General features: G+C 50.7%; 2 protein-coding genes across 2 annotated transcripts; one reads left to right on the forward strand and one right to left on the reverse strand.

Moving 5' to 3' along the window:
* Positions 1–11523: 11523 nt before the first annotated feature.
* On the forward strand, positions 11524–15126 carry WDR38 (WD repeat domain 38; the record flags this gene model as incomplete). The annotated part of the gene is given in 5 exon segments (XM_084650458.1): positions 11524–11613; positions 11615–11700; positions 14478–14524; positions 14527–14654; positions 15022–15126. Coding segments are annotated over 5 exon segments (456 nt in total).
* Positions 15127–19751: 4625 nt separating this feature from the next.
* RPL35 (ribosomal protein L35) lies at positions 19752–22447 on the reverse strand. Its single transcript, XM_084649905.1, has 4 exons — positions 22293–22447; positions 21530–21666; positions 20819–20900; positions 19752–19976 (listed from the first exon to the last, which is right to left on the reverse strand). Exons 1-4 carry the CDS (start codon positions 22293–22295, stop codon positions 19827–19829), a joined length of 372 nt encoding a protein of 123 aa, XP_084506031.1. The 5' UTR covers positions 22296–22447; the 3' UTR covers positions 19752–19826.
* Between the last annotated feature and the right edge of the window lie 4593 nt (positions 22448–27040).

A 27040-nucleotide genomic window follows, 5' to 3' on the forward strand; every position in this document is an offset into this window, starting at 1 on the left:
TCAGTCTGAGGGACGTAGCTGCAGGGCCAGGGCTCCCACCATCCGGTGAGTCAAGGACGGTGCTGGCCTCACCCTTTGGGAAGCTGCAGCCAAACCGTGCACACAAGCCCCCAGTGACTGCAGCCTGTGCCCCAAGGGTTAATCCAAACACCTTGGTGCTGTCATGTCATGTGAGCTGAGATCCCTGAGAAAAGCAGGAGGGGTTCAACTGGATGAGTCCCTCAGGGCTTGTTGTACCCTGTTTTATAGCTGTTGCAATCCAGGCCCATGGCCCCAGAAAGCCACCAGTGGGCCAGTCCCCAAACCTCATTTCTGGAAGCCCAACTCAGATGACAACCAGGATCAAGCTGAAGCTGTTATTAGCATTTGTTCCCTGTGTGAGTGACAGCTTGGCTCTGACTCTGGAGCCTGCTGTGCCAGGTTGGGCAGGGAGCCCAGGAAAGCACCTGCTTAAATGTTTTCCTTTCGGAGGGGCCTGCCATGCTGAGAGGCCATCCGTACTGCCGACTGGAGAGCCGGCGCTTCACGGCCGCTTTCCCACACTTTGAAACAGATCCTCCCTTGGAAAAGCAAAGCCAGTCAGTGCTGGGAGTGGGGGGTGCTGTGGGCTGAGTCCCCACGTCTGCTGGAGACAGTCAGCTGTTCCCCACTTCCCCAGACAATATTTTAGATCACATTGGCCATCTCAACAACATACAGGAAGGGATGGGATAGCGACAAAAGGTGCTCCCCCCATGTTGGTCTCTGCCCTGAGCTGCTTATGACAAGACTCAGAGCAAAGGCAGATCTGCTCTGGCTCCTGCCATAGGACTTGAGTGCTAGGAAGGGTACGGCAGGGATCCTGCATTCTCTGACTGTGCAGGAAGAGACCAGGCTGCAAATGAAGAGGCTGCTGCTGAGACTCCTGCATGCAACCATCTTCCCAGGAAGATTAACTTAGTGCTCAGAGCACAGCAAGGAATGCAAACTCTTGCCTGACTTTTTGCTTCTGAATATGGCTGAAAGCGGATCTGGAAAATATCGGACCCTCCATATTCTGTTCTTGTTACCAGTTTAATGGGGCGGGGGGGAGCTAATGAGGGTTTCTGCAAACCTCAGCCTGTGTGAGACATGTAATGCAAAACGGAGGGGAGTAGGCTGTCTGAGAGAGCAGCAAAGTGCTCCCCAGGGGTACAGCTGCAATTGTTATTAAGAGCCTCCCCCAAGGACATCTCTGCTCCTTGTCAGACATGTGCCCCAGCACCCAGTGTAGTGCTGGGGAAAGTGGCCAGCTTGCCAGCCATGGAGTCGCAAACCCTCTGTGCTCAAACAGCACCCACCTCCCACACTGCCTGGCCAGGGACCCCACCCCACGGGGGCACCAAGGGCCATGCAAGCCTGGGCTGCAGCTGAGCCTGCCAGTGAAGGGGCAGCCAGTGATTCCTGGATGGAGCCCCAGCAAAGCCATTTCATGCTGGCTAGAAGTAGCACCAGATGGCAACAAATGGTCTCTGCCAACCCAGCTCACACAGCTGAGCCAGTGATCAGCTCTGTCCTGTTCCTGCGCCCCAGCACCAGCTCCTCAGCACGGCCAGCTCTCTTGTACAGTGGACTATTGCCAGGAAGAGCGTGTAAGCCGTAACCTCCCCTCCGACACCCCTCCCACCGCGAACAGGGGAGAGTCCAGATCTACATAGTGCCGCAGAGAAGGAAAGGGGATGTAGCTTTGCCAGTGCTAACTCCCCTGCTGCCCCCAGGCTTGTCTCTCTGGGAATCAAGGTACCAAGTACTGTCCAGCCTGTCCCTTGGCACCTGCCTCTATTGGGAAGGGCAGTGGGAGCCGTGCACCAAGTAGAACCATGTTATGGATAAAACAGCTGAGCCCACCGTTTTCCTTGTTGGCAGGAGCATCTTCCCAGCCAGCTCTGCCCCCCTTTGCCATCAGCAAAGCAGCCCGGGCACTCTGAGCTGTGAATATAGCAGCTGCCTTGGAGAGGGAGGCTCCTTTCCAGCTCTTGATCTGCCTATGTTCTCATGCACAGCACAGCAGTCATGGGGCTCCTGCTTAAAGCACTTGAAGGAGCCCTGTCTCCCCAAGCCTCTCAGCTCCTGGGAGCTAGCTGAGGGTTTTATCATCCATATACAGGTGGCGGAAGGGAGGCACAGAGGGGCTTGCCCATGGTCACAGAGCATGCTGCTGACCTGGCGGAGCCTGCACTACACAGGGGGCCGGGTGCTTTGCACACAAAGCTAGATGTGGCCACTGCCCCAAGGAGCCCCTGTCTGAGATTGATAGGAGCATTGCAAAACATTAAAGAGAGAGGTACCTGGTGGTGGCCTGCAATGACCACGCTGCCCAGCTTCAGGGCAGCCCTGGTGGGTTCCAGGCTGGAGGGAGCGGCAGCTGGCCTGGCATGGGGTGGGCAAAGGGGAGGGAATAGCAGGGCTCCAGGAAGGGAAGAAAGTTGCCCTCGGATTAACCATGGAGGTTGCAGCTGAGCTAACAAATGGCATTAACCCAGGCCAGTCAGAAACATGAAGTGCTCAGCATCTCTCCTGCCTCCAACTGTTAACAGCTGCTACCACCATTTCCCCACACGCCGGTGGGAACAGCCAGGTACGTGCCGGGCAATGGCCAGCCAAGCCCCCACTCCGTACAGGGCTGCCGTGACCCCACCTGTGGGAAACATCCCTTTTCTGCTCTGAACACAGAGGTGCCCTCTCTCTCCGGGCTCGCTGGGGAGGGCTGGGCCCAGCCAGACAGCGCCCAGCTGAGGAAGAGGCCATGCCAAGGGATCTGGAGTGTGTCCTAAGCCCATCCACGCCCCATGGAAAGGAAGGATCTTTCTCAGGGGACTGGCTCAGCTTCTGCCTCCTCCACACCTATGACAAAGCGCATCGCTGGTTAACGGTGTCTGAGGAGAGTCTCCGGAGAGCGAATGAGGATGCGTTATTTTCCTGGAGCGATGTAAACAGAGGGACTCTTGAAGGATGCTGCTCGCCCAGGATCTCTCTGTCCCCAGCCTGGTACTGCTCCTTCGCAGGATCCTTTCAGCTAGGCCTGCTTTACTCTGCAGTTCTGCGGTGCCTGAGCACAACCATTAGCGATTGCCTTTGCTGAGACAATGCTGAGGACTGTTTGTCCTGGTCTGTGCTGTCCAGACCCCTTCACCCATTAACAGACCAGGTAATGCTCCCTGGTCTAGGCCAAGCCTGTCCCTGGCTCAGAGGCACAGGGAGGGTAGAAGCCATTACCTGAGGTTTCAGAGGAAGGTGAATCCACCTGGCCAACTGCCTGCCACTGTGCATAGCAATGAGCATTGGGAGGAGCCCTCCTGGTCCTGGCAGGAGCTCGCCTTGAAACACGAGCTGAGATTTGATTAGCAGCCTCAGCAAGAAGAGCTGTGCGGTGGGTTCCTGGTCAGTGTTAGGCATCTGGGGCTGTGAATGCCACACGGTGGCCATACTCTGCACTTTCAAAGGCCAGGTGACCCTCTCCTCTTTCAAACCCTGGCCCGAGAGAGGCACTCATTCACTCCCTTGCCAGGGTGCTGCCCAGGCAGCAGGATCCTCGCAGCAATGGTGACAACTCAACAAGTGTCTCTTTCCCCCAACAGGGCAGCTTCTGTCCTGCATTACGCAGCCAAGGGAATTCAAACACAAATCGGCCAGAATTAAAAAAACACCACGGGACGCAAAACTTTTCCAGCTGTTGAGACTTGCTCCTGAGGGAGCATGGTGCACCAGACACCCTGAATCCAGCCTCACTCACTGCCAGGGAGGATAATGAGGTGGAGACAAGTACCCGAGGCTTGTTCGTGCTACACTGCACAGGTTGGTGGCAGCAGGGATTGGACCTGGGACAGCTGATTTCAGAAACAACTTCCTCCGGCTTGAGCTGTTAGCCAGGGCTTCAGACGACTCAGCAACCTCTATATGTGCCCTACCCATCGCTAGCATGGGGACAGAGCGCCGCACCCAGCAGGCCACGTTGTTTCCTGTTCTGTGAACGGAATACTTGGGAAAGTGACCCACTGATGGAATCCAGGCCGGGGGCGTCAAAGCCAAAGCAAAACCAGTCACCACAAATGACTGGGGGAGACCAGCAAACTCACATCACTTGGAATGTCGGGTGCATCTGCAGGGCTGGGGGAGCTTTGTCTGCTCTGCTCATTGAAATGTGACCGTACTAATTGTGATGGGCTGGGATTGCCACAGGCAGCGGTAGGGGCCAGCAAAGAAGCCATGGGGACTTTTCAATTCATGACACCAAACAGAAACTGAAAATGTTTGGTTTCTACATTGTGAAAGGACATGACTCAGAGCCTGGCTACGCTGGAGCGGACTGGATCACGGCACACCGAGGAGGGGGCGACAGGGGAAAGCGTCATCCTCTGGCCCGGAAAAGACTGGGCAGGGTTTGGTAGTACACGTGGGTTCCTTAGTAAGTGGAGGAGCTGCAAGCTTATTCACTCGGGCCCCTTGGGTCTAAAGCCCCTTCTGGCTGTGAGCTCATTAGCTCTTCTCAGCTGAACAAACTGAGGCCTGGTTAGCAGTGGGATCGGGGATGCCCCGGTGGAATGCTGATGGAGGAGCTGTCTTTCAGATGACTCATAAAACAGAGACTATGGCCATTTAATGGGGTACTGTCCGTGGTGTCCAGGCCAAATTCTAGTCTAACCCACCGCTTCCTGGCCAGCCAAAGTACCCATGTCATTGCTGCTGGAGAACGCAGCTGTCCGTTCCCCTCCTAAGCAGAGCCATTGTGCAGTGCTCTTGGTGCAGACAAATGCCCTGCTTCAGCAAGTCTTTCCTTCTAAGGTGAGTAGCTTGCAGCTCTCATTCATGCTTCTCAAGGTCAATCCATTCCCTGGAGCAATACCACAGTTTGGTGGCACGAAAGTTTTGCATTATGAAAAGTACTAAGGAGGGGATGGGCGTGGCTGCTCAGGTAGGTTCCTCAGGTTGTCTCTGTGCTTCCAGTTTCTTCTCCCTGGATGTGGTATGTTTGCTGGTACAGGATCTGCCTAGGCTGCCTGCAGCTTGCAGGGCTGCAGTCACTCTGCAGTTTGGTTCTCTCCCCCTGGGACCTGGTTGCCTTTTCCAAGCCTGGTGTTTTCCAGAAACCCATTAGCAAGGAAACTCCTTGGAAGAGAAGGGCTGAGAGGGGCCTGGGGTTTTGAGGTTAGCTGGTAAATAATAAACCCACCCAAATTTGGAACCTTCCCGCTCTAAGGGACCCCTGGGCTCGGCCCCAGCTAGCAACACATGGTGTTGACGGATGCTGCCCTCGCGTCACCGAATCCATTCCATGGGCCTGTAGGAAGGGTTCCACAGCCCAAGATCATCACCGCTGCCAGGAGCTGCTACGCTGGCTCCCAGGAACTCCAGGCTTGTTTTCCTCCTAATTCATCAAAGAGGCACCCTGTGCTATTGAGACCCTGGATCCATGCAGGAAGGCTGTGATTTTACTATTATCCATGTGATTCCTTGGGCTGGCTTCCCCATGACTCCCTGGCAGCTGGAGCGCTGACAGTGTCTGCAGCCAAGAAGCATTCTGAGGGCTGAGCACCAAGCCCTGAGCTGACTAGAAACTGCTCATTCAAATCAATGTGGCAGGGAGCAGGCACAAGCCAACCAGGGGCAGCTGCACTAGGTAAGCTGCTGGGGGCTGCTCACAAACTTCCTTCCTACAGAGTGCCTGTTGCATTGCCTGGCACGGGATGGACACAGCAGGACTTGCCGTCATTTTGGGGCACTACAGGCCCTGACTAGTCCTTCCTTGAGCCAGGTCACTGCCTACAGCACTGGTACTTTTTCGAAGGCTGGGCAGAGCGATGCAGGGTGGCAGCCCACACACCTGGTCCTGTTCTGTCACTCCTTGGCCCTCTCACTCCTGCCCTGCGCCCCGCCGGAGCCCTGAATCCTTCCGTACCAGACACTGCTGCCTCCATGGAGCCCGTAATATCAAGCCACCAGCCTAAGCAGTGACTCTGTACCCGGATTTAGAAAGAAATAAGCCTGCACGGCCCTCGGCTAACTCCATCTTCTATCTCCAGTGCATTTAGTGTCTGGTTTGCCTCTCTGGGTCAGAGCCTGAGTCCAGACAGAGCACACATGCCGCTCGCGCTTAACAATGCAGCCGCGCAGGGGAGCCGCAGACTGGAGAAGCTGGTTTCACCAGTGAGATTCACTTGCTAGCAGCAGGAGATGGTGGGTCTGTATGAAGCTCTGGGGCAGCTGTTCATATAACTGGATAGGTAGAGAGAGGGTGTGTGTGCACGCGTGCACTGCTTTCCAACATCCGTGGGGTGGTTCCCATAGAGGGCTCTGTAGAGTGGAAGAGTAAAGGCAAAAATCAGGGCCTCAGATAACTTCACCCTTGCGTTTACCCAAGGATCTCAAAGTGTCTTGCAGACATTCATCCAGCCCCACGGAACACCTATAGCGTTATCCCTACTGCAGCTGAGCCAGAGGAAAGTTAGTGACTTGCCGAGGGTTTCATAAGAAGCCAAAGGCAGGGAGGGAATGCTTCCAGCCCCTTCCTTCCCCACCCCCATTCTAACCATTAGACCCCACACTCACCCCCGGGCCCTAAAAAAGAGGATTTTTCATAGCATCTTGGATGTGCAGCTTTTCATTAAGCACTTCCTAGTCTGACAGGGAATTAACTCACTCCGCAGCCTTTGTGTAAGGGGAGCCGAAGGCCTGTGCTCTGCATAGATGGCGGGAGCCACAGCACAGGCTGAGCAGTAAGTTAGTGGCAGAACACGGATTGTATTCATGGCACCAGCAGGACTCAAATGGTGCATGGGACAAATCCTCCCCCAACAATCTGCTTGACAAGCCCTTCGAACAAAATGAGCCATTCAGGAAAGTGACCGGACTGCTGCCCTTGGCAGACCTGTGACTCAATGGCTGCATGGCAAGCAAGACGTGACATTTACCCTTCGCAGCACTGTGTACATTAACAACACAGTGATTGGTTGTCAGCTACGCTGCTCTGGGAGGCAAATTAGATGCTAGTTATATGCGTTCAGATGCTGACGCTTTCTCCCTTGCCCACATTTTGTGCAGTCAGCAATAAGGGCTGAGAGTAACTCACACATAGCAGTGATCTGATTTCTCACTTGGGTTCCTGCATTATCAGACCAGCTAGAAGACCACTGAGGTGGGGAACTGAGTACAGTGAATCCTACATTATGTGCAGGATGGGTAGGAGGGTAACAGACCAGATTAAAGGGCCTTTCTCCTGGGAGACGCTGGAGGACCATTGCTCCAGAACTTCCTGCCCCCGTGTGGGGTGAAAATGGGGTGGTAGGTGGTTTTAGGTTGTGTTTCCCCAGACTCCATTGTTACTTGTTGGGGCATTCAGCCCAAGTGCCAGCAGACATCAGAGAGCACAGGGAGGCAGCAGTGAGACTCAAGCTCTTCCTTCACCAAGCTGCTAGATATGTCATCAATCAGCACTGCAAGGCAGGCTCAGGCAGCCTGGCCATGGGGAAACCCACAGGGTGGAGGGGAGAGCGAGGCCGTCAGCAGAGCAGTGGGAGCCTCTCAGGGTGACCTGTAAATCCATATGTGGAGGGAATATGTGGGAGGAAAGAGCTTCCATCTGGCCTCTCGCAGAGGATTTGACTACTCTTTAGAGATGCAGCTGGGGGTCAGGCGGCCAGGCTGGGTGTCTCCAGCCTCTCCCATGCAGGGAAGCACCCTTAGACTTTTTGTTTTTTGACAGAAAATGGGATAATATTAGCAAACATCATGTTGCAATGTTCTGAACACGACTGTCTGCAGACACAGTGTGGTCGGAACTCACCATGGAGAACACAGCTTACAGTTTGCTGCTCCAGCTTATGTCCACTTGTTACTAGGAATAATGCTTTTGCTATTTCTACTGCACCTGCTAACAGTCCTGTGCACACAGGAAGGAGTTAATCCTCACACCCCCAGTGCTGGTTGGCACCCAGCTTCCCCACACGCATTGCACTTCTCCCTCGCGATGGCCAGTGCACTGGGCCTGACACCCTTCTACACCCAGACTAGCTGCAGGGTGTGGGTCAGAGCAGGCCTAGCCCCTGGGACTGTCTGGAAAAGAGCTCAACTGAGGAACTGAGGATGGAGACAAGGCAGGAGAGTCCATACCAGATTAAAGGGCCTCTCTCCTAGGAGAGAGTGGAGGCCCATTGTTCTCTAACTTCCTGCCCCAGCTTCAGTGCTAATGCTGAGACACCAAGGGGCCCTGGGTGAAGCTTATGGGGACAAATCTACACCACACCCGCTCCTGGAAAGTGTGGACCCACTGGGTCCTGCACAGGGTCAGGAAGGGCAATTTCATATGGTGGGACTTCAGCTGAGCTATTCTTGATCTGAAGAAATCAAATTCTGAGAAGACACCCAGCCTGCTCTGAGGCAAATGCCCAGAACAAGGGAATCCCGAAGGATAACAGTGTGGGAAACGTTCAAAGAGCTGCTGTTCATTGCTTTAACAAGTGCAAACTCCCCTGCGTGGAGCAGAAGTAAAGCAGAAGCTGTAATGAAGACAGGTTCATCCCTGGGTGTGTGTGGGTGCAGAGGAGAACCTGCATTTGCAGAGAGTCAATTGCAAGGCTTACGATCACAGCCCTATTGTGGTGACAGTCACAGACAGCCTCTAGCTGGGGCAGTCAGCCCGCCTCTCTTTGGATTCCTAATCGGATCACCCTGGAAATAGCTTATTTATTGAAGTTGTGATTCCCCAGGAAATCTGCTTTAATGCTATGGAATGTCTTCAGTTACAGCGATAAAATAACCAGCTTCATGCTTGGAAAACCTTTGTGCAAATCCTGGGTCCCATCAGCAATTTGCTCATGTGAACAACATCAGGAAGATCTCTGAATATCTGCCCATCTGGAACAGAGAGACTCACCCTGTGAGGGAAAAGGCTTCTGTTAGCTCCCCATTTATTTATCTTTAGTAAGATGGTTATTTGGGTACGTTAGTCATCTGTAAGTGTCTGAAGCATGTAGGCACCAAGGGGAAGGGGGGACATTCAGGGTGCTCTAGTAAAAGGTCACTAGGAGCAATGGGAAGAAAATGAGGAAAGGTCAAACATAGGATGAGTTTCTGGCAGTTTCCCAGCTGTGAAATCTGCTAGGTGACTCCCTGGGGAAGTGGGAGCCAGGATATGGCACAACTCTGTTTCATGCTTAGAGCAGTGCTTGTAAAACACTCTGGGTTGCCCAGGTCAAGGGCTCAATCCTTGATCACTTTTGTGAGAATGCCCCAGGCTACAAAGATACTCAGTGTGTCCTCAATCACTCCATGGCTTCAGAGCTTACAGACTCGTGTGAACATTGTTAGGAGGGAGAAAGATGCTCTCAGCACCTAACTAGGCAGGGCCGGCTCTAGACTTTTTGCCGCCCCAACCTCCGAGAGCGCAACTGCCCAAGCCAAGAAAAAAAAAGGCCAGAATGCCGCCCCTGGAATTACGCCATCCCAAGCACATGCTTGCTTTGCTGGTGCCTAGAGCCGGTCCTGTAACTCGGAGTCAGGACTCCTGGGTTCTGTCCCCTGCTTTCCTGGAGACCTGCTGCTTTGCCTGACAAGTCACACTCCCTATCAGTGTAGTAGGACAAGTACTGTGGGATGGGGAATTCAGTGCTACTTGTAAAGCATTTTGAGACCCTCCTGTTGAAGAGGTAACATGCTCGGCACAGCTTGACATGGTTAGTATATTGCTAAAATACCAGCTCAAACACTGTGTGCGTGAGTTTTGACCTTGGTTCTCAGCAAAGTTCCTGTGGTTAGGAACTGAAATTCTGAGAAAAGAAAATCCCCTTCCTAGGATCTAAATTCCTTTCCCAGGCAGTGCTTTTGGAAGAAAAAACAGGCTTTTGGAATGTGTTGTACATCTCACCTGAAGCCAGGTAGAGATCCATCCCTTAACACCTCCAGATTCAGAGCTGGATCTAGCCAGAAGGGGAAAACTCAAGTTAGCTTCAGTTGCAGGTTACAGAATATTTGAGGCTGTAATGCTCTCTAGTGTCTTCTCCTTAAACTGCAGTTAATTAGGCTCCTGATGCAATTCTCTACAGAGCTATTTGGAGGACCAGGGGATTTACTACATGGTCACTCACAGCCCATCACAGAAGGAAGGATCTGAGGATGGATGGAGATCCCAGGAGGATAACAGGGGAAGAAAACCCAAAATACCTAGAGTGAGCTGCCCGTATCTCTCTGTCAGCTGTACCATTTCAAATACCTTTAACTTCCAAGATCACTACCTAACCAGACACTATCTTCCTATGGCCCTCCCTAGCTGACAGCTTTGCTACATACTTATTTGTCTAAAAAGCAACAGAATAACAGCCCTGCATTCCCATGCAGTATGATCTTACCAAAGCACTACATGCTAACAAACCCAGCTGCCTACTGACTGGCCTTTTAAGAGATAATGGCTCCAGCCCCACCTGTGACTCGTTCAGGCCTCCTCCCAGGTGAGGAAAATTGGCATAGCCACATGACAGAGGGGTCATGTTGTTAAACCAATCCAAACATGGAGATAAAAGAGAAGGAGGCTCCCCAAAAGGGGGAAGAGAACAGAGTGGAAAGGGGTGGGTGCAGTGCTATGATATTGGTCCTAGCTGTATAGAAAGAGGAGGAGGTGGTCACATCTTTTATTTGACCAGCTTTGGTGGGTGAGAGGCACTTTTGAGCTTACACTGAGCAGTTCTTTGGGTTGAAAGGGGACAACCTGGAGAAGCTGAGTGAGGGTTGCAGCTGACCTGAATTTTAAGCAGAGACCCCCCAAGGAGGGCTGTGGGGCTCCTGGCCTAAGGGGTAGAAGCCCCTGGGAATTCTTTTCCATAGACTCTAGAAAGAGGGCTATAGGATCCCTGAACCCCTGTGAACAGGGAGCTGGACTTGAGAGGCAAAGGAGAAAATTGATTTGCTGTAACATGAATAAATTATACCCCATAAAAGTACAGGGAAGGGGGAAGCTTGGTTTAAAGTGCTCTGGCCCGGAGGTGAATTTTTTCCCAGGCCCTGAGAAAACTGGGGGCAGGGTGCCTGCAGGGCGATGAGGGGGTGCCCAGAGATGGCTCCCTGCTGCAGCCAGCATTAGCCTCATCCTACACATAGGGAAGTTGAGGAGCAGTGAGGCAAAATTACCTGCCCACAGCTACACACTAAGTCCCTGGTGAAGCCAGTCTCCTGGTGCTGTACTTAATCCACCAAACCATGCACCTTCAAACCAGGGATCTGAGTGCTTTACAAGCAGTAGGTGTAATGGGAATTCTGCCATCGACTTCAGCAGGGCCAGACTTTCATCCATTCGCTACTGCAAAGGATTAATGTGATCGAACTGATTCACTCTCAGACGTATGGAGGTTCTGAATATGTACGTTCACCCGATCCTGGAAACAGCTGTTAGAACTGCTCCAAGAATGAAGACCTATTTATGTTTTGTGCAGACTAATGTGCAACCAGGAGTTGTCTGTATGACATTCTCTAACTGGTAGCTTTCCCTGGGAATCAAAACCCTGAAGGTGTTTTTCTAAAATGAAAGGGGAAGGCAACCTGGAGTTGCTAATCTACCAGCCAGTTTGTAGAGGAATGCAAACTCGCTCCCCTGTAACTACGGAAACAGCCAGGCTGCCTCTGTACACAGCAACAAGAACCATTTCCAAACATGAGCTGCCCCAGATCAGCTCTGGGCCTCCTGAAAGAGGCTACTGCGTATGCTGAGAAACAGCAGCGAGCCCCACCCCAACACAGGGAGCAGGCTGTGGGGACAGCAAAGACTGACAGCTGAGCAAAATTGGCTCTCCCACCAAACCAGCCAGCCCAGGCTAAGATGTGGGGGAATCTCTCAGAATGTTTTGCAGTGATGGATGTAGGTTGGGGAGTGTGGGAAGCAAAGCATTCAAAGAAGGGGGAAAGTTCTTCTAGGGAGATGGGAAGAGGGCTTCTCCCTGCAAACCTGTTTTGAAAACACTTTCAAAGGCAAAGACAAAATGTGAGGATGTTCTTTAGCATTCCCTCTGAGCCAGGAACGAATGCCAGCCCTGCTAGGGATGGCTTAGCAGAGCCAAGAAAGGGAGGAGTGTTGCAGCAGACAGGCAGGGGAATCCTTCCATCCATGTGAACATACACGTTTGTCAGGACAGAGATCTGGAAAGCAAAGCCCTAGGGCAGCTGGAGTGGTCTTCCTGATAACACCATCCTGGCCACTATGGATGTAGACGCCCTCTACACCAACATTCCACACAAAGATGGACTACAAGCCATCAAGAACACTACCCCCGATAATGTCACGGCTAACCTGGTGGCTGAACTTTGTGACTTTGTCCTTACCCATAACTATTTTACATTTGGGGACAATGTATACCTTCAGATCAGCGGCACTGCTATGGGTACCCGCAGGGCCCCACAGTATGCCAACATTTTTATGGCTGATTTAGAACAACACTTCCTCAGCTCTCGTCCCCTAAAGCCCCTAATCTACTTGCGCTATATTGATGACATCGTCATCATCTGGACCCATGGAAAAGAAGCCCTTGAGGAATTCCACCATGATTTCAACAACTTCCATCCCACCATCAACCTCAGCCTGGTCCAGTCCACACAAGAGATCCACTTCCTGGACACTACAGTGCTAATAAACAATGGTCACATAAACACCACCCTATACCGGAAACCTACTGACCGCTATTCCTACCAACATGCCTCTAGCTTTCACCCTGACCACACCACACGATCCATCGTCTACAGCCAAGCTCTGCGATACAACCGCATTTGCTCCAACCCCTCAGACAGAGACAAACACCTACAAGATCTCTGTCAAGCTTTCTTACAACTACAATACTCACCTGCGGAAGTGAAGAAACAGATTGATAGAGCCAGAAGAGTTCCCAGAAGTCACCTACTACAGGACAGGCCTAACAAAGAAAATAACAGAACGCCACTAGCCGTCACCTTCAGCCCCCAACTAAAACCCCTCCAACGCATTATTAAGGATCTACAACCTATCCTAAAGGATGACCCAACACTCTCACAAATTTTGGGAGACAGGCCAGTCCTTGCCTACAGACAGCCCCGCAACCTGAAGCAAATACTCACCAACAACCACATACCACACAACAGAACCACTAACCCAGGAACTTATCCTTGCAACAAAGCCCGTTGCCAACTGTGCCCACATATCTATTCAGGGGACACCATCACAGGGCCTAATAACATCAGCCACACTATCAGAGGCTCGTTCACCTGCACATCCACCAATGTGATATATGCCATCATGTGCCAGCAATGCCCCTCTGCCATTTACATTGGTCAAACTGGACAGTCTCTACGTAAAAGAATAAATGGACACAAATCTGATGTCAAGAATTATAACATTCATAAACCAGTCGGAGAACACTTCAATCTCTCTGGTCACGCAATCACAGACATGAAGGTCGCTATCTTAAAGCAAAAAAACTTCAAATCCAGACTCCAGCGAGAAACTGCTGAATTGGAATTCATTTGCAAATTGGATACTATTAATTTAGGCTTAAATAGAGACTAGGAGTGGCTAAGTCATTATGCAAGGTAGCCTATTTCCCCTTGTTTTTTCCTATCTCCCCCTCCCCCGACGTTCTGGTTAAACTTGGATTTAAACTTAGAGAGTGGATTTAAACTTGGAGAGTGGTCAGTTTGGATGAGCTATTGCCAGCAGGAGAGTGAGTTTGTGTATGTGTGTGTGTCCCCGGGAAAAAGGGGAGTGGGGGGTGAGAGAGCCTGGATTTGTGCTGGACATGGCCCACCTTGATTACCATGCACATTGTAGGGAGAGTGGTCACTTTGGATGAGCTATTACCAGCAGGAGAGTGAGTTTGTGTGTGTGGTTTTTGGAGGGGGGTGAGAGAACCTGGATCTGTGCAGGAAATGGCCCACCTTGATTATCATACACATTGTGAAGAGAGTGGTCACTTTGGATGGGCTATTACCAGCAGGAGAATGAGTTTGTGGGGGGTGGAGGGTGAGAAAACCTGGATTTGTGCTGGAAATGGCCCAACCTGATGATCACTTTAGATAAGCTATTACCAGCAGGACAGTAGGGTGGGAGGAGGTATTGTTTCATGATCTCTGAGTGTGTATATAATGTCTGCTGCAGTTTCCACGGTATGCATCCGATGAAGTGAGCTGTAGCTCACGAAAGCTCATGCTCAAATAAATTGGTTAGTCTCTAAGGTGCCACAAGTACTCCTTTTCTTTCTGCTCAGATGCACTCCATCACTAGACAGCAAGGGGGCACACAGCTGCCTCATACACTGTAGGGCTTTAGATTTCACATGGTACTAGCATGGTTAATTAACGCAACACTGTCGAGCTAATACAAAGCTGTCAGCAGCCTCAACTGTATCTCTGTGCTAGGGCCATTCACAGCTCCTTCTCTTCATTAATGTGACACTGTCTGGTTTGTTACATTTCACACTCTGTTACCCACTTGGTATTTTCCGGGTCACTGCAAGGGTGGAGACTGTATGCTTCAGCCTTGATTCCAAGCAGGTTCTGTCAGGGCCTGGGACCACATGGCTATCCTGTGGGACACTCAGGTGAAGCAGGCGCTCCTGCTGACTCTTGCATGTTTAAAACACCCAAAAGCCAGGGAAGATGCTTCATTTTTTGCAGATGGTGTTAAAGTAGTGGTGAGTACTTTTTCCTGTGCCCAAGGAAGGAAACAGCATCTTCCTGCCCCTTCAATTCAGAGCATTAATATTGTTTCTTCTGCTAATTTAAATGGCTGCTTAATGCACTGAAAGCTAATGTAAGTCCCCTGCACAGCAACAAAATCCCCTCACAGTATAGGGTTGGACTAGAAGACCCACTAGAGGCCCTGCTGAACATCCTCTGACCTGTTCTGATGTCAGTTTCCCAGAGGCATAAGGAACATCTTTGAAAGTGTAGCATGAGGTGCTATTTAACTCCTTGTAAAGCTGCAGGAATTTGCAAGGACCAGAAAACCCCCAGGGGAGGGGAAGCTAGCCTACTGCTGTTCACTTTTTTTCCCTCCAGTTAGGCCCGAGGCTCTTCGCGGGGCATGATATCCAAAGTTGTGACTTTTCGCTGAATGCTCAGTATCTGGTAACTAGACCTCAATTTCCTGTCATCATCTTCTAGCTACTGATATGTGAACGATATGCTAGTGATTTATAACATAAGACTCTTCAAATAGAAGATTCTATCCAGGTAGGCCTTTATGCTGTGCTCATTGCTAGAGGATCTGACAACCTTCATGTCCAAGCCATTTTGCCAAAAGTGCACCATTCTGAGGCTTGCACTGCGTTCAGAAATGTTTAGATTTTCATTTGCAATACCAGCATGAACTTGTGATATTTTCTTTTATTGATAGGCAATTGGTTCCAGGGATTATACAATTAGTCTGGAATTTGCCTACACACATCAAGACAAACCCCTAGTAGGACATCAGGGCAACATTACCTGTGTTTGCTTTGCTGTATCAGGAATGCTGGTAAGAGCTACTAGACTCCTCTCTAGATTACTTTGCTGTTATGGTTTATCATTAACATTTTATTGTGCACATGCAGGATGCTTTATAAAACAAGTACCCTGGCCCAGGCACAGTACAATAAGGCAAAATGAACCCCCCCATCTCCCTGCTCAGATATGAAATTAGCAGCTATTATGGCAGGTCTCCTTCCCATATTAAACAATAGAGCAGCTGGATCCACCTAACAGGGTGATACCATAATGCAGTGCTGGGGGACAGTGTAGTAACTTTGGCATGGATTTTAGCACACCCTAGACAAGCCTTTACCCGCGTTAAAATTTATTTCGGCCTATGAATCCTTCAGAACTAGTGAGAGCAGCATGCATTAAGGAGAATCTTCTCCCTGAATTCAATAGGAGGTGGATCAGCCCTTATGACAGAGTGGGAGTAGCATAGGGCTGACCCACCGCTCTGTAAACTTACCCCATGGGCTAAACCGGGACTTAGTTGATTAAGGACTTAGCCAGTTAACAAGGGAATTCAGCTTTTATCATCTGGAGAGGGTTAAGCAGCATACAGAAAGGGAGAGGAAAAGGATGGCTAAAGAAGCCCAAGATCTCAGAGGTGAGATCTCATAAACATTAAGGTCAGAAGGGACCATTATGATCATCTAGTCTGACCTCCTGCACAATGCAGGCCACAGAATCTCACCCACCACTCCTGCAATGAACCTCTCACTTCTCTCTGAGCTATTGAAGTCCTCGTGGTTTAAAGACTTCAAGGTGAAGAGATTCCTCCAGCAAGTGACCCGTGCCCCATGCTGCAGAGGAAGACAAAAAAACCCCAGGGCCTCTTCCAATCTGCCCTGGGGGAAAATTCCTTCCCGACCCCAAATATGGAGATCAGCTGAACCCTGAGCATGTGGGCAAGACTCACCAGCCAGATACCCAGGAAAGAATTCTCTGTAGTAACTCAGATCCCCCCCATCTAACATTGGTCCTATTTACCATGAATAGTTAAAAGATCAATTAATTGCCAAAATCATGTTATCCCATCATACCATCTCCTCCATAAACTTATCGAGTTTAATCCTGAAGCCAGATAGGTCTTTTGCCCCCACTGCTTCCCTTGGAAGGCTGTTCCAGAACTTCACTCCTCTGATGATTAGAAACCTTAGTCTAATTTCAAGTCTAAACTTCCTGATGGCCAGTTTATATCCATTTGTTCTTGTGTCCACATTGGTACTGAGCTTACGTAATTCCTCTCCCTCTCTGGTATTTATCCCTCTGATATATTTATAGAGAGCAATCATGTCTCCCCTCAACCTTCTTTTGGTTAGGCTAAACAAGCTAAACTCCTTGAGTCCCCTTTCATAAGACATGTTTTCCATTCCTCGGATCATCCTAGTAGCCCTTCTCTGTACCTGTTCCAGTTTGAATTCATCCTTCTTAAACATGGGAGACAAGAACTGCAGACAGTATTCCAGATGAGATCTCACCAGTGCCTTGTAGAACGGTACTAACTCCTCCTTATCTCTACTGGAAATACCTCACCTGATGCATCCCAAGGCCGCATTAGCTTTTTTCACGGCCATATCTCGGTCTGTCTCCTCCTCCGTTACTTCTAATTGATGCTTCCCCAGCTTATAACTAAAATTCCTGTTATTAATCTCTAAATGCATGACCTTACACTTCTCACTATTAAATTTCATCTGATTACTCCAGTTTACAAGGTCATCTAGATCCTCCTGTATGATATCCCGGGCCTTCTCTGAATTGGCAATACCTCCCAGCTTCGTGTCATCCTCAAACTTTATTAGCACACTCCCGCTTTTTGTACCGAGCTCAGAAATAAAAAGTTTAAATAAGACTGGTCCCAAAACTGATCCCTGAGGAACTCCACTGGTAACCTCCCTCCAGCCTGACAGGTCACCTTTCAGTAGGACCCGCTGTAGTCTCCCTGTTAACCAATTCCTTATCCACCTTTCAATTTTCATATTGATTCCCCCATCTTTTCCAATTTAACTAATAATTCCCATGTGGCACTGTATCAAATGCCTTACTGAAATCTAGTAATTTAGATCCCCTGCGTTTCCTTTGTCTAAAAAATCTGTTACTGTCTCAAAGAAGGAGTTTGGCACGATCTACCTTTTTTAAAACCATGTTGTATTTTGTCCCATTTACCACTGACCTCAATGTCCTTAACTACTTTCTCCTTCAAATTCTTTTCCAAGACCTTGCATACTACAGATGTAACTACAGCCCTGTTAGTTTGACCCGGATCACCTTTTTTCCTTTCTTAAAAATAGGAACTATGTTAACAATTCTCCAGTTATATGGTACAACCCCTGAGTTTACAGATTCATTAAAAATTCTTGCTAATGGGCTTGCAATTGTGTGTGCCAATTCTTGGATGAAGATTATCCAGGCCCCCTGATTTAGTTTCATTAAGCTGTTTGAGTTTTGCTTCTACTTCGGATATGGTAATATCTACCTCCATAGCCTCATTCCCATCCGTCATGCTACCATTATCCCTAAGATCCTCATTAAAGACTGAGGCAAAGTATTTGTTTTGGGCCATACCTATATATATAACCTCCACTCCATCCTCAGTGTTTAGTGGTCCCACTTTTCTTTGTTTTCTTCTTATTTATATGGCTATAGAACCTTTTACTATTGGTTTTAATTCCCTTTGCAAGGTCCAACTCTACTTGACTTTTAGCCTGTCTCACTTTATCCCTACATGTTCTGACCTCAATAAGGTAGCTTTCCTTGCTGATCCCTCCCATCTTCCACTCCCTGTATGCTTTCTGCATTTTCTTAATCACCACTCTGAGATGTTTGCTCATCCAGCTTGGTCTACGACTCCTGCCTATGAATTTTTTCCCCTTTCTTGGGATGCAGGCTTCCGACAGCTTCTGCAGCTTTGATTTAAAGTAATCCCAGGCATCCTCTGCCTTTAGATCCATAAATTCTTCAGTCCAATCCACTTCCCTAACGAATTTCCTTAATTTTTGAAAGTCAGCCCTTTTGAAATCAAAAGCCCTAGTCGCAGATTTATTTTTGTTTATCCTTCCGTTCAGTTTGAACTGAATTAGCTCATGATCACTTGAATCAAGGTTGTCCCCTACAACCATTTCTTCTATGAGGTCCTCACTACTCACCAAAACCAAATCTAAAATGGCATTCCCTCTTGTCGGTTCAGCAACTACTTGATTCAGCTATTGCATCTAGGAAAATCTGAGCCCTATTGTTATTACTAGCACTTGTCCTCCAGCCTATATCTGGGAAGTTAACGTCTCTCATGATCATGCAGTTTCCATTAGTATTTACTTCATTAAAAACATTAAAAAGGTCTCTATCCATATCCAAATTAGATCCCGGAGGTCTATAGCAACCCCAAGCACTATCACAGGAAAGGCTCTAGTAGTTTTCTTCCCCAACGTGATTTCTGCCCAGATGGACTCTGTCTTATCCATTCCATCGCTTCTTATTTCTTTACGTTCTACCACCTCATTGATATACAATGCTACTCCCCAACCTTTACAGTTGTCTTTCCTAAACGGCACATACCCTTCAATACCGGTAGTTCAGTCATGACTACTATTCAGAAGGAGGCCAATCCTCTGAAATCAAGATTAAGATTGCAATGAGCTTTCAAGCCACACTTGAACACCTGTTGAAAGTGAGGTGAATCTCCACATAATAGCCTAAGCATTACTATCAATGCTAGTAATTTTTAAGCATGAATTGTATGCCAGATGGTTTAGAATGACATAACACCATCAATGGCTGTATAGACATTTTTACTGGATATACTGGGGTTCATCTGAGCAACAACAGTCAGGAGCTCCAGCTGTAGAGTCACTGCTCAAAAAGAGGCAGAGAGAAGGAACCTCACTATGCTAATTTACCTGTACAGTGATCAGATCCTGCAGTGACTGACACTCAAGAAAAGCTTAAAATAGAAAAAGCTTCTCGAACTAGTAGACACACACTAATTCACTTTGAGAAGTCAGAAGTTTAATACTTCTGCCCCAAAACTTAAAAGCTTAGTGGATTCAGATATTTGCAAAGACTCATGTTTGCCTAAAACATTAGCATGTTCTTTAAAGAGGACACTACAGAAAACTAAACAGTTTTATAATGCAAATGGTGACAGAAATTAACTTTAGCATCTTCCAAGCTACACTAGCATAAGGCTCCCATGATCTCTAACAGAATCATTTCTCTCCATAAAGTGTTATCGTGAGTTCTGAACCAAATCCATACTATGAAACAAGTATCTAGGCCTGTCAGTTTCCAAACAACTTGATGTTTAATGAGAAAAACTAGCCAATATAATTGACAGATCCATAGTATGCAAAGGGTTATGCCTTAACAGCAAACTTCCGGACAGGGTACAGGCGCTCTTTTCGCTGCTGTTTTTTGGTCTTCAAACTTTCTTCGTACTTATTTAATCTGCGGCGCATGGCACGAGTCTTCTTCGGCCGTAGGTCAAGAGGCTTGTACTTTTTGCCCTGTTTGCAGAAAAATAATAAATGAACTTCAAAAGCAGTTGTGTTTTTTTTAAGCAGACTTTACTGAGCAGTGTGGATGCAGTGGCAAGGGTAATCTGCAAAGGATCTGGGTGTGTACAAGTACATAAAGCTGTCCTGCCTGTTGGTACTGCTCGGAGAGGAGAAGCTAAAATTTCCCTATGCTGTTCATGTGTAGGGCATATACTTTGTCCACTAGGAAATGGCTTTACGCTACTCAACACCTGTGAGGGTACCAACCCTCAGTCACTACCAGCCATTTTACCAGACAGGACTGCAGCCTAAAGTTGGGTGATTCCTGATTTTATTAATCCCAGGAGTCTGCCAGGACCTCTGGAAGTATTCACTTGGTCACCTGCTCTAGATAATCCTGGTGTACAGCAAAGAATGTGGCCCATGAGAAATAACACCCTGCCTGAGGGGAAAAAGCGTTCCAATGTTCTCACTGACTTGATCCCTCAAGACTGCCAATCTTTACGAATGTATTTTCCAACAAAGCACTTACACCTGTGCCTACTGGAAAGCACACAAAGCCAGATAACAGAGTTACATGCTGTCCAGTAGAAGAATCCTTTAGCAAGAACAGATTCACACTGCATCTACTCAATTCAGAGCAGTGCTGGGTGTTAGTCTTGCAATAAACAGTATTTTGAGAAGGGACCATTATAACATGAGATTAATGTTACACTTTTCCCAAGATCTCATTTGAAGAATTATTCTTGCAGCTAGCTGGGTCTCTTGCCTCACAACTCTATCCACGTATCTGAAAATGGCCAGAAAGAAATGTAGGGTAGGGCCTAACGAAGTACAAAGTTCGGACTTACTTTGTAAAATTTCCTCAGGTTCTCTTTCTGGGTCTGGTTGATGACAGTCAGCACTCTAGCAATGGATTTGCGGACAACCCGGCTGCAGAGAGTAAAGAAACGTGTCTCAAAACACAGGCTTAAAACTAGCAAGTACTTTGCAAAATATGTAAGAGGAACTATAGAATCTGGATAATGGAGGCACTACTTGAGAATTATTTCTTACTATATTCAAGGCACAGTAATTATTTTACTCTTTTTTAACAATTAGAATCTTACTACCCTGGAGCTTCCCCTCTACCCAAACACTTAACTCCCCTTCTCCTGTCTAGTCCACATTTGTTTCCTCCTCTTCAATGCTACCTACTCTCAGGACAAGGATGGTATTGCTACATCATAGATCTCAAATGTGCCACATCACCGAGAAACAGCCTGTTAGGTGAAGAAACTGCTACAGCAATATCAGTTGAAAGAAGTAATGCTCCCTTCGCCCTGCAACAGGCTAGCGTGTGCCCACACAGCATAGCCTATGGCTAGGGTTGGATGAGGGCTGAAGCACCTGTAGCCTAATGTAACCCTGGGCCAGGGGCCCTGGAGATTCCCCACCTTGAAGCACAGCACTGTGAGATCCAATAGGCGCAATGCAGTTACAGCACTGCAGCTTCACAGCCGCCACTGCCCCCTAGAGGCTCACGGCCAGGCCCCTAAGCGGGAGGCAGAGCTCGGACTTACATCTTGGACAGCTTGGAGGCGGCTCCGCCCGTCACCTTGGCCACCCGCAGCTGGGACAGCTCCACCTTTAGGTCATCCAGTTGCTTCAGCAGCTCCTCCTTCTTCTTCCCTCGCAGGTCACGGGCCTTGATCTTAGCCTGCCAAGGAGAGCGAGAGCGCCCCGCTCAGACCCCGGCCGGACCGCCTCCCAGAGCTCCCCCCGGGCCCAGCCAGCTGCCCCCTCAAAGCCGGGCCCGGGCCCGGCACCTTTCCCCGGGCCCAGCCGGCTGCCCCCTCAAAGCCGGGCCCGGGCCCGTCCCCCGCACCTTTCCCCGGGCCCAGCCGGCTGCCCCCTCAAAGCCGGGCCCGGGCCCGTCCCCGGCACCTTTCCCCGGGCCCAGCCGGCTGCCCCCTCAAAGCCGGGCCCGGGCCCGTCCCCGTCCCCTTTCCCCGGGCCCAGCCGGCTGCCCCCTCAAAGCCGGGCCCGGGCCCGTCCCCTTTCCCCGGGCCCAGCTGGCTGCCCCCTCAAAGCCGGGCCCGCCTCCCCCGAGGCCCAGTCCAGCCCGCCCCTCAGAGCCCGGACCCAGCGGGGACCCAGGCACCCGGCGCGGCCTAGCCCCGGCGTCGGCCCCGCGGAGTCTCGGCGCCCCCGTTCCCGGCCCGCGCGAGGGAACAGCGGTGCTTCGGCGGGAGCGGCCGGGCCTCCGGACCCGCCCGGCCGCATCTCCCCGCGGATGGCTCCGGATTAGAGCTGCGAGGGGCCCCAGCCACAGAATCCACTCACCATGTCGCCAGCGGCTCGAGCGAAAGGACGGAAGCCGAACGAGGCCAGATGTTAGAACGCGAAAAAGCCTGGTTGGGCGGGATCAACCAATCCGGTCTCACAGTGCAGGGGTGATGGGAGGAGCCGGCTCACCGCAACTCGCCCTCCGCAGACTCGCCGCGCAATGGTACAGCCCGCCCACAGAGAGCCCCGCCTCCCCGACTGAGAGGGGCGGGGCCAGGTGTCCTGGGGCTGCTGGCCCTGGGGGTCCAGAGTCTGTAGAACTTGCTCCTCTGTGCACTGGTGCTAATGTATAGCAATCCTAGCAATTGCTGCCCTTCTGATAAAATCAACCCCTACCATAAGGACAGTAACTATTGCAAGTAATCAGTGATAAGCTGCCAAAATCTTAACAACGGGTTCCCTCCTCACCCCATGAGGGGGTCGCTGCCCACCCTCCGGGACTCCTGCCCCATCCAACCCCCTGCGTTCCTTGACGCCCCCGCAGGACCCCTGCCCCATCCTCCCCTATCCCCTGACTGCCCCCAGAACTGGGCAGGAGGGTCTCGTGGGCCACCATAGTAGGTGCCCATCCCACCCCTAAAAGCCAGAGGAACCTACCGGGGGGCAAGGTGGGGAGTCCCTGCGGTGCTTACCTGGGGCAGCTCCCAGAAAACATCAAGCAGGTCCCTCTGGCTCCTAGGGGCGGGGGAGCATAGCTGGGGGGGAGCAGGTGCTCCCCTCACTGATCACATCAAAAGTGGCCCCTTAGGCGCCAACTCCATGGGTGCTCTGGGGCTGGAGCACCCATGGGGAATATTCTGTGGGTGCAGAGCACCCACCGGCAGCTCCCCGCGCCTGACCCCAGCTCATCTCACCTCCGTCTCCACCCCTGAACGCACTGCCCTGCTCTGCTTCTCCACCCCCCCCCCCCGGCTTACCACGAATCAGCTGTTTGGCAGGAAGCCTGGGAGGGCTGAGAAGCAGGTGGTGGCTTCCCGCTCAGGCCCAGGGTGGCGGAGGTGAGCTGGGGCAGGGAGCGGTTCCCCTGCGAGCCCCCCACGGGTTACCTGGTGCGGTGCGGGTGGCCCTGCTCGCGCCCTCCCGCCCCAGCTCACCTCCACCTCCCTGGGCCTGAGTGCAAAGCCACCGCCTGCTTCTCAGCCCGTCCAGGCTTCCCGCGTGAACAGCTGATTCGCGGGAAGCCTGGGGGGGCGGAGAAGCAGAGCGGGGCGACGCGTTCAGGGGAGGAGGTGGAGGCAGAGTGGAGGTGAGCTGGGGCTGCAGGTGGGTGGGGAGCTGCCGGTGGGTGCTCTGCACCCACCAAATTTTCCCCTTGGGTGCTCCAGGGCTGGAGCACCCATGGAGTCGGCACCTAAGGCGCCACTTTTGGCCAGTTAAATTTAGAAGTCCTTTTAGAACCGGTTGTCCCTCACGGAACAACTGGTTCTAAAAGGGCTTCTAAATTTAACAACCAGTTCTAGTGACCTGATGCAAACTGGCTCCAGCTCACCACTGCAAGTAATTATATTGCATGAGGCCGGAATTCTGCCATGCCTCTGCATATGGGCATGCCCAGGGCTTCCATGAGGCTCTGTATTGATCCCTTGCATGATCAGGTCCTGTGTCTCTTAGGGCATGTCTACACTAGCTGCCGGAGCAATGGGCAGTGGTCAATCCAGCGAGGGTCAATTTATCGTGTCTAGTCTAGACACGATCAATGGACCAGCGATCACTCTAGCGTGGACTCCACTTCAATGGGAAGCGCAAGGGGAATCGATGGGAGAGCGTCTCCCGTCGACACAGCGCAGTGAAGACACCATGGTAAGTAGATCTAAGTATGTCGACTTAAGCTACATTATTCACATGGCTGAAGTTGCGTAACTTAGATTGATCTCCCCCCGTAGTGTAGACCAGCCCTTATACTCGGATTTATCTGTGAGAATCTAATGTAACAGGTAACAGTAGCTGTCAAGATACAGAATGATAACATGTACCATAACTACTGCTCTGTAACATTCCATCTTATAACGGCTGGCTGATAATCAGACCTGATCACTGCGGCCTTAGAAAGTAAGAGGTTAATGCTGTCTGAGGATACTGTGCAAGGCACTGACTTGACCTGCTGCAAAGACAATTAAAGTGCTAAAATCCATGAATGTCATTGCTGTGGTAATGCTGCTCCATCTTAACTGGGTAGTGTCAACTTGAAAATCATGCTTCTGTCTGAAAATGGTGTTCCTGCTAATATTAATGGGACACCTGAGGCCCTGAACCTGCAGTTGTTTCCAGATGGGTAGACCAAGGGTCTCCTCATGGGTACAGGATCTACCTGCAAGGATCCAATTGCGAGTTCGGAACTTTAGGTTGATGTAACAGAGATCAGAGAAAAATCTATTTTCTCAGGTTGTATTTGTGCATTTGACAATGTCACTGTTTTCCCTAAATAGGGCTCCAAACCACACAAGCAGGGACCACTCTGACTTTAACCCCTTTGATTTTAACAGACCTTTGTAGGAATGCAGGGTCAGTGAACACAGATCCCAATGTAGGCTTGGGGCCTTAATTGGTCCTTTCTCCAGCTCCACGATACGCAGTTCAGCATCCATATGGGGGAGCAGACGAGTGCTTGGAGGAGATGACAGAGCAGTAAGTTACTCCAGGGCTCTGTGCTTTCTCCAACTGTGTTCAACCTTTACATCAGTTACTTGCCAACAACAGAGTCATGAAAGTTCATTTATGCAGAAGACATCTGCTGCGGTACCCAGGCCCAGTCATTCCACAAGCTTGATGCCATCTTAAACCAGGACATGATAAAGTTAGCTGACTACTGTAAGACTTGGCGCCTCCAGCCAAGCATCATAAAAACAGTCTCCAGTTTGTTCCATCTTCATCACGCCAGAGCAACCCGAGAACTGAATGTTTAAAATTATCTGAATGGTCAGAAGGTGAAGCATGAAGTAGAATCGGTCTATCTAGGTGTGACCTTAGACCGCACACTGACTTACCATGCCCACCTGAAGAAGACAGCAGCTAAAGTTAAGACGCAAAACAATCTTCTTAGCAAATTGGCAGGTTACTCATGGGGTGCTCGTGCTCCAACTTTGTGGACGTCAGCTCTTGGAACCTCGTATTCGGTGGTGGAGTACTGCACACCATCCATCGTCTACAGCCAAGCTCTGCGATACAACCGCATTTGCTCCAACCCCTCAGACAGAGACAAACACCTACAAGAGCTCTATCAAGCATTCTTACAACTACAATACCCACTTGCGGAAGTGTTTGGAGTAGATAATCACACACCAAACTGGTGGATACGCAGTTACATGCTGCCATACATATCATCTCTGGCACCCTGCATCCGACTCCACTCCCATGACTTCCAGTTCTGAGCAATATTGCTCCTCCTCGTATTAGACGAGAGGTTGTCTCTGGCAAGTTACTAGAGAAAATATGCACCAACCCAAGCCTGCCCCTGCTCAATGACCTTTTAAAACCACCAGCTGCATGTCTGCTGTCACGTCGCCCATTATGGTCTCATCCACAACGCCAGCATGTTAGGGTGGAAACACTCTGGCAAGAGGAATGAACATCTGTTATAATTAAGCACCTCCCAGAGCCTCCCCTGAGCCCAGCCCTTAGACCCAAGCTGGCTGCCCCCTCAAACCCAGGCCTTGTCCCCACCAAGCCTTTCCCAGGCCCAGTCCGGCCCACCCCTCTCCCGAGCTTACCACCCCTCAGAGCCCAACCAATCCCTATCTGCCCGCCTGGTTTTGACATGCCCCATTGCCAATGGTCTCTGTTGAACAGGTTCTGGATTGGACAAGGTCTTTGTGCAGCCAGCCAGTATTGCTGGGGCCTTCATGACAGCCCTTTGTGCAGCTGCGGTGCAACACAGATGATGACACACATTGTCGATGAATGCCTGCTGACTAGGTTCAGCATTGGCCTAGAACAGGGGTGGCCAACCTGAGCCTGAGAAGGAGCCAGAATTTACCAATGTACATTGCCAAAGAGCCACAGTAATAGGTCAGCAGCCCCCAATCAGCTCCCCTCCCCCGTCCTGTGCCTCCCGCCCGCCCCGCTGATCAGCGCCTCCCCCTCCCTCCCCACACCTCCTGATCAGCTGTTTAATGATGTGCAGGAGGCTGGGGGGGATGGGGGAGGAGCAAGGGCATGGCAGGCTCAGGGGAAGGGGTGGAGTGGGGGGCAGGGCGCATGGCAGAGCCAGGAGTTGAGCAGTGAGCACCCCCTGGCATTTGGGAAAGTTGGTGCCTGTAGCTCCAGCCCCAGAGTCAGTGCCTAGACAAGGAGCCGCATGTTGCTCCAGAGCCACAGGTTGGCCACCCCGGCCCAGAAGAACTGCATCACGCCACTGAAGATGCCATCACTTGGCTAGACGACTATGCACATGCTAAATAAAATTCTCCAGCTGTTTGTGTGAGTCTTTCTTGTGCAGCAGGGATCAGGCAGTCCCCTGGTGCAGGCAGACTCCAGGTGCAGTGGGGATCAGGCAGTCCCCTGGTGTCCGCAGCCCCTTGGTGCAGTGGGGATCAGGCAGTCCCCTGGTGCAGGCAGTCCCCTGGTGCAGTGGGGATCAGGCAGTCCCCTGGTGCAGGCAGACTCCAGGTGCAGTGGGGATCAGGCAGTCCCCTGGTGCAGGCAGTCCCCTGGTGCAGTGGGGATCAGGCAGTCCCCTGGTGCAGGCAGACTCCAGGTGCAGTGGGGATCAGGCAGTCCCCTGGTGCAGTGGGGATCAGGTAGTCCCC

This window comes from Lepidochelys olivacea, assembly GCF_965140295.1.
Source record: "Lepidochelys olivacea isolate rLepOli2 genome assembly, chromosome: 16".
In the NCBI taxonomy this organism is placed as follows: Eukaryota; Metazoa; Chordata; order Testudines; family Cheloniidae; genus Lepidochelys; species Lepidochelys olivacea.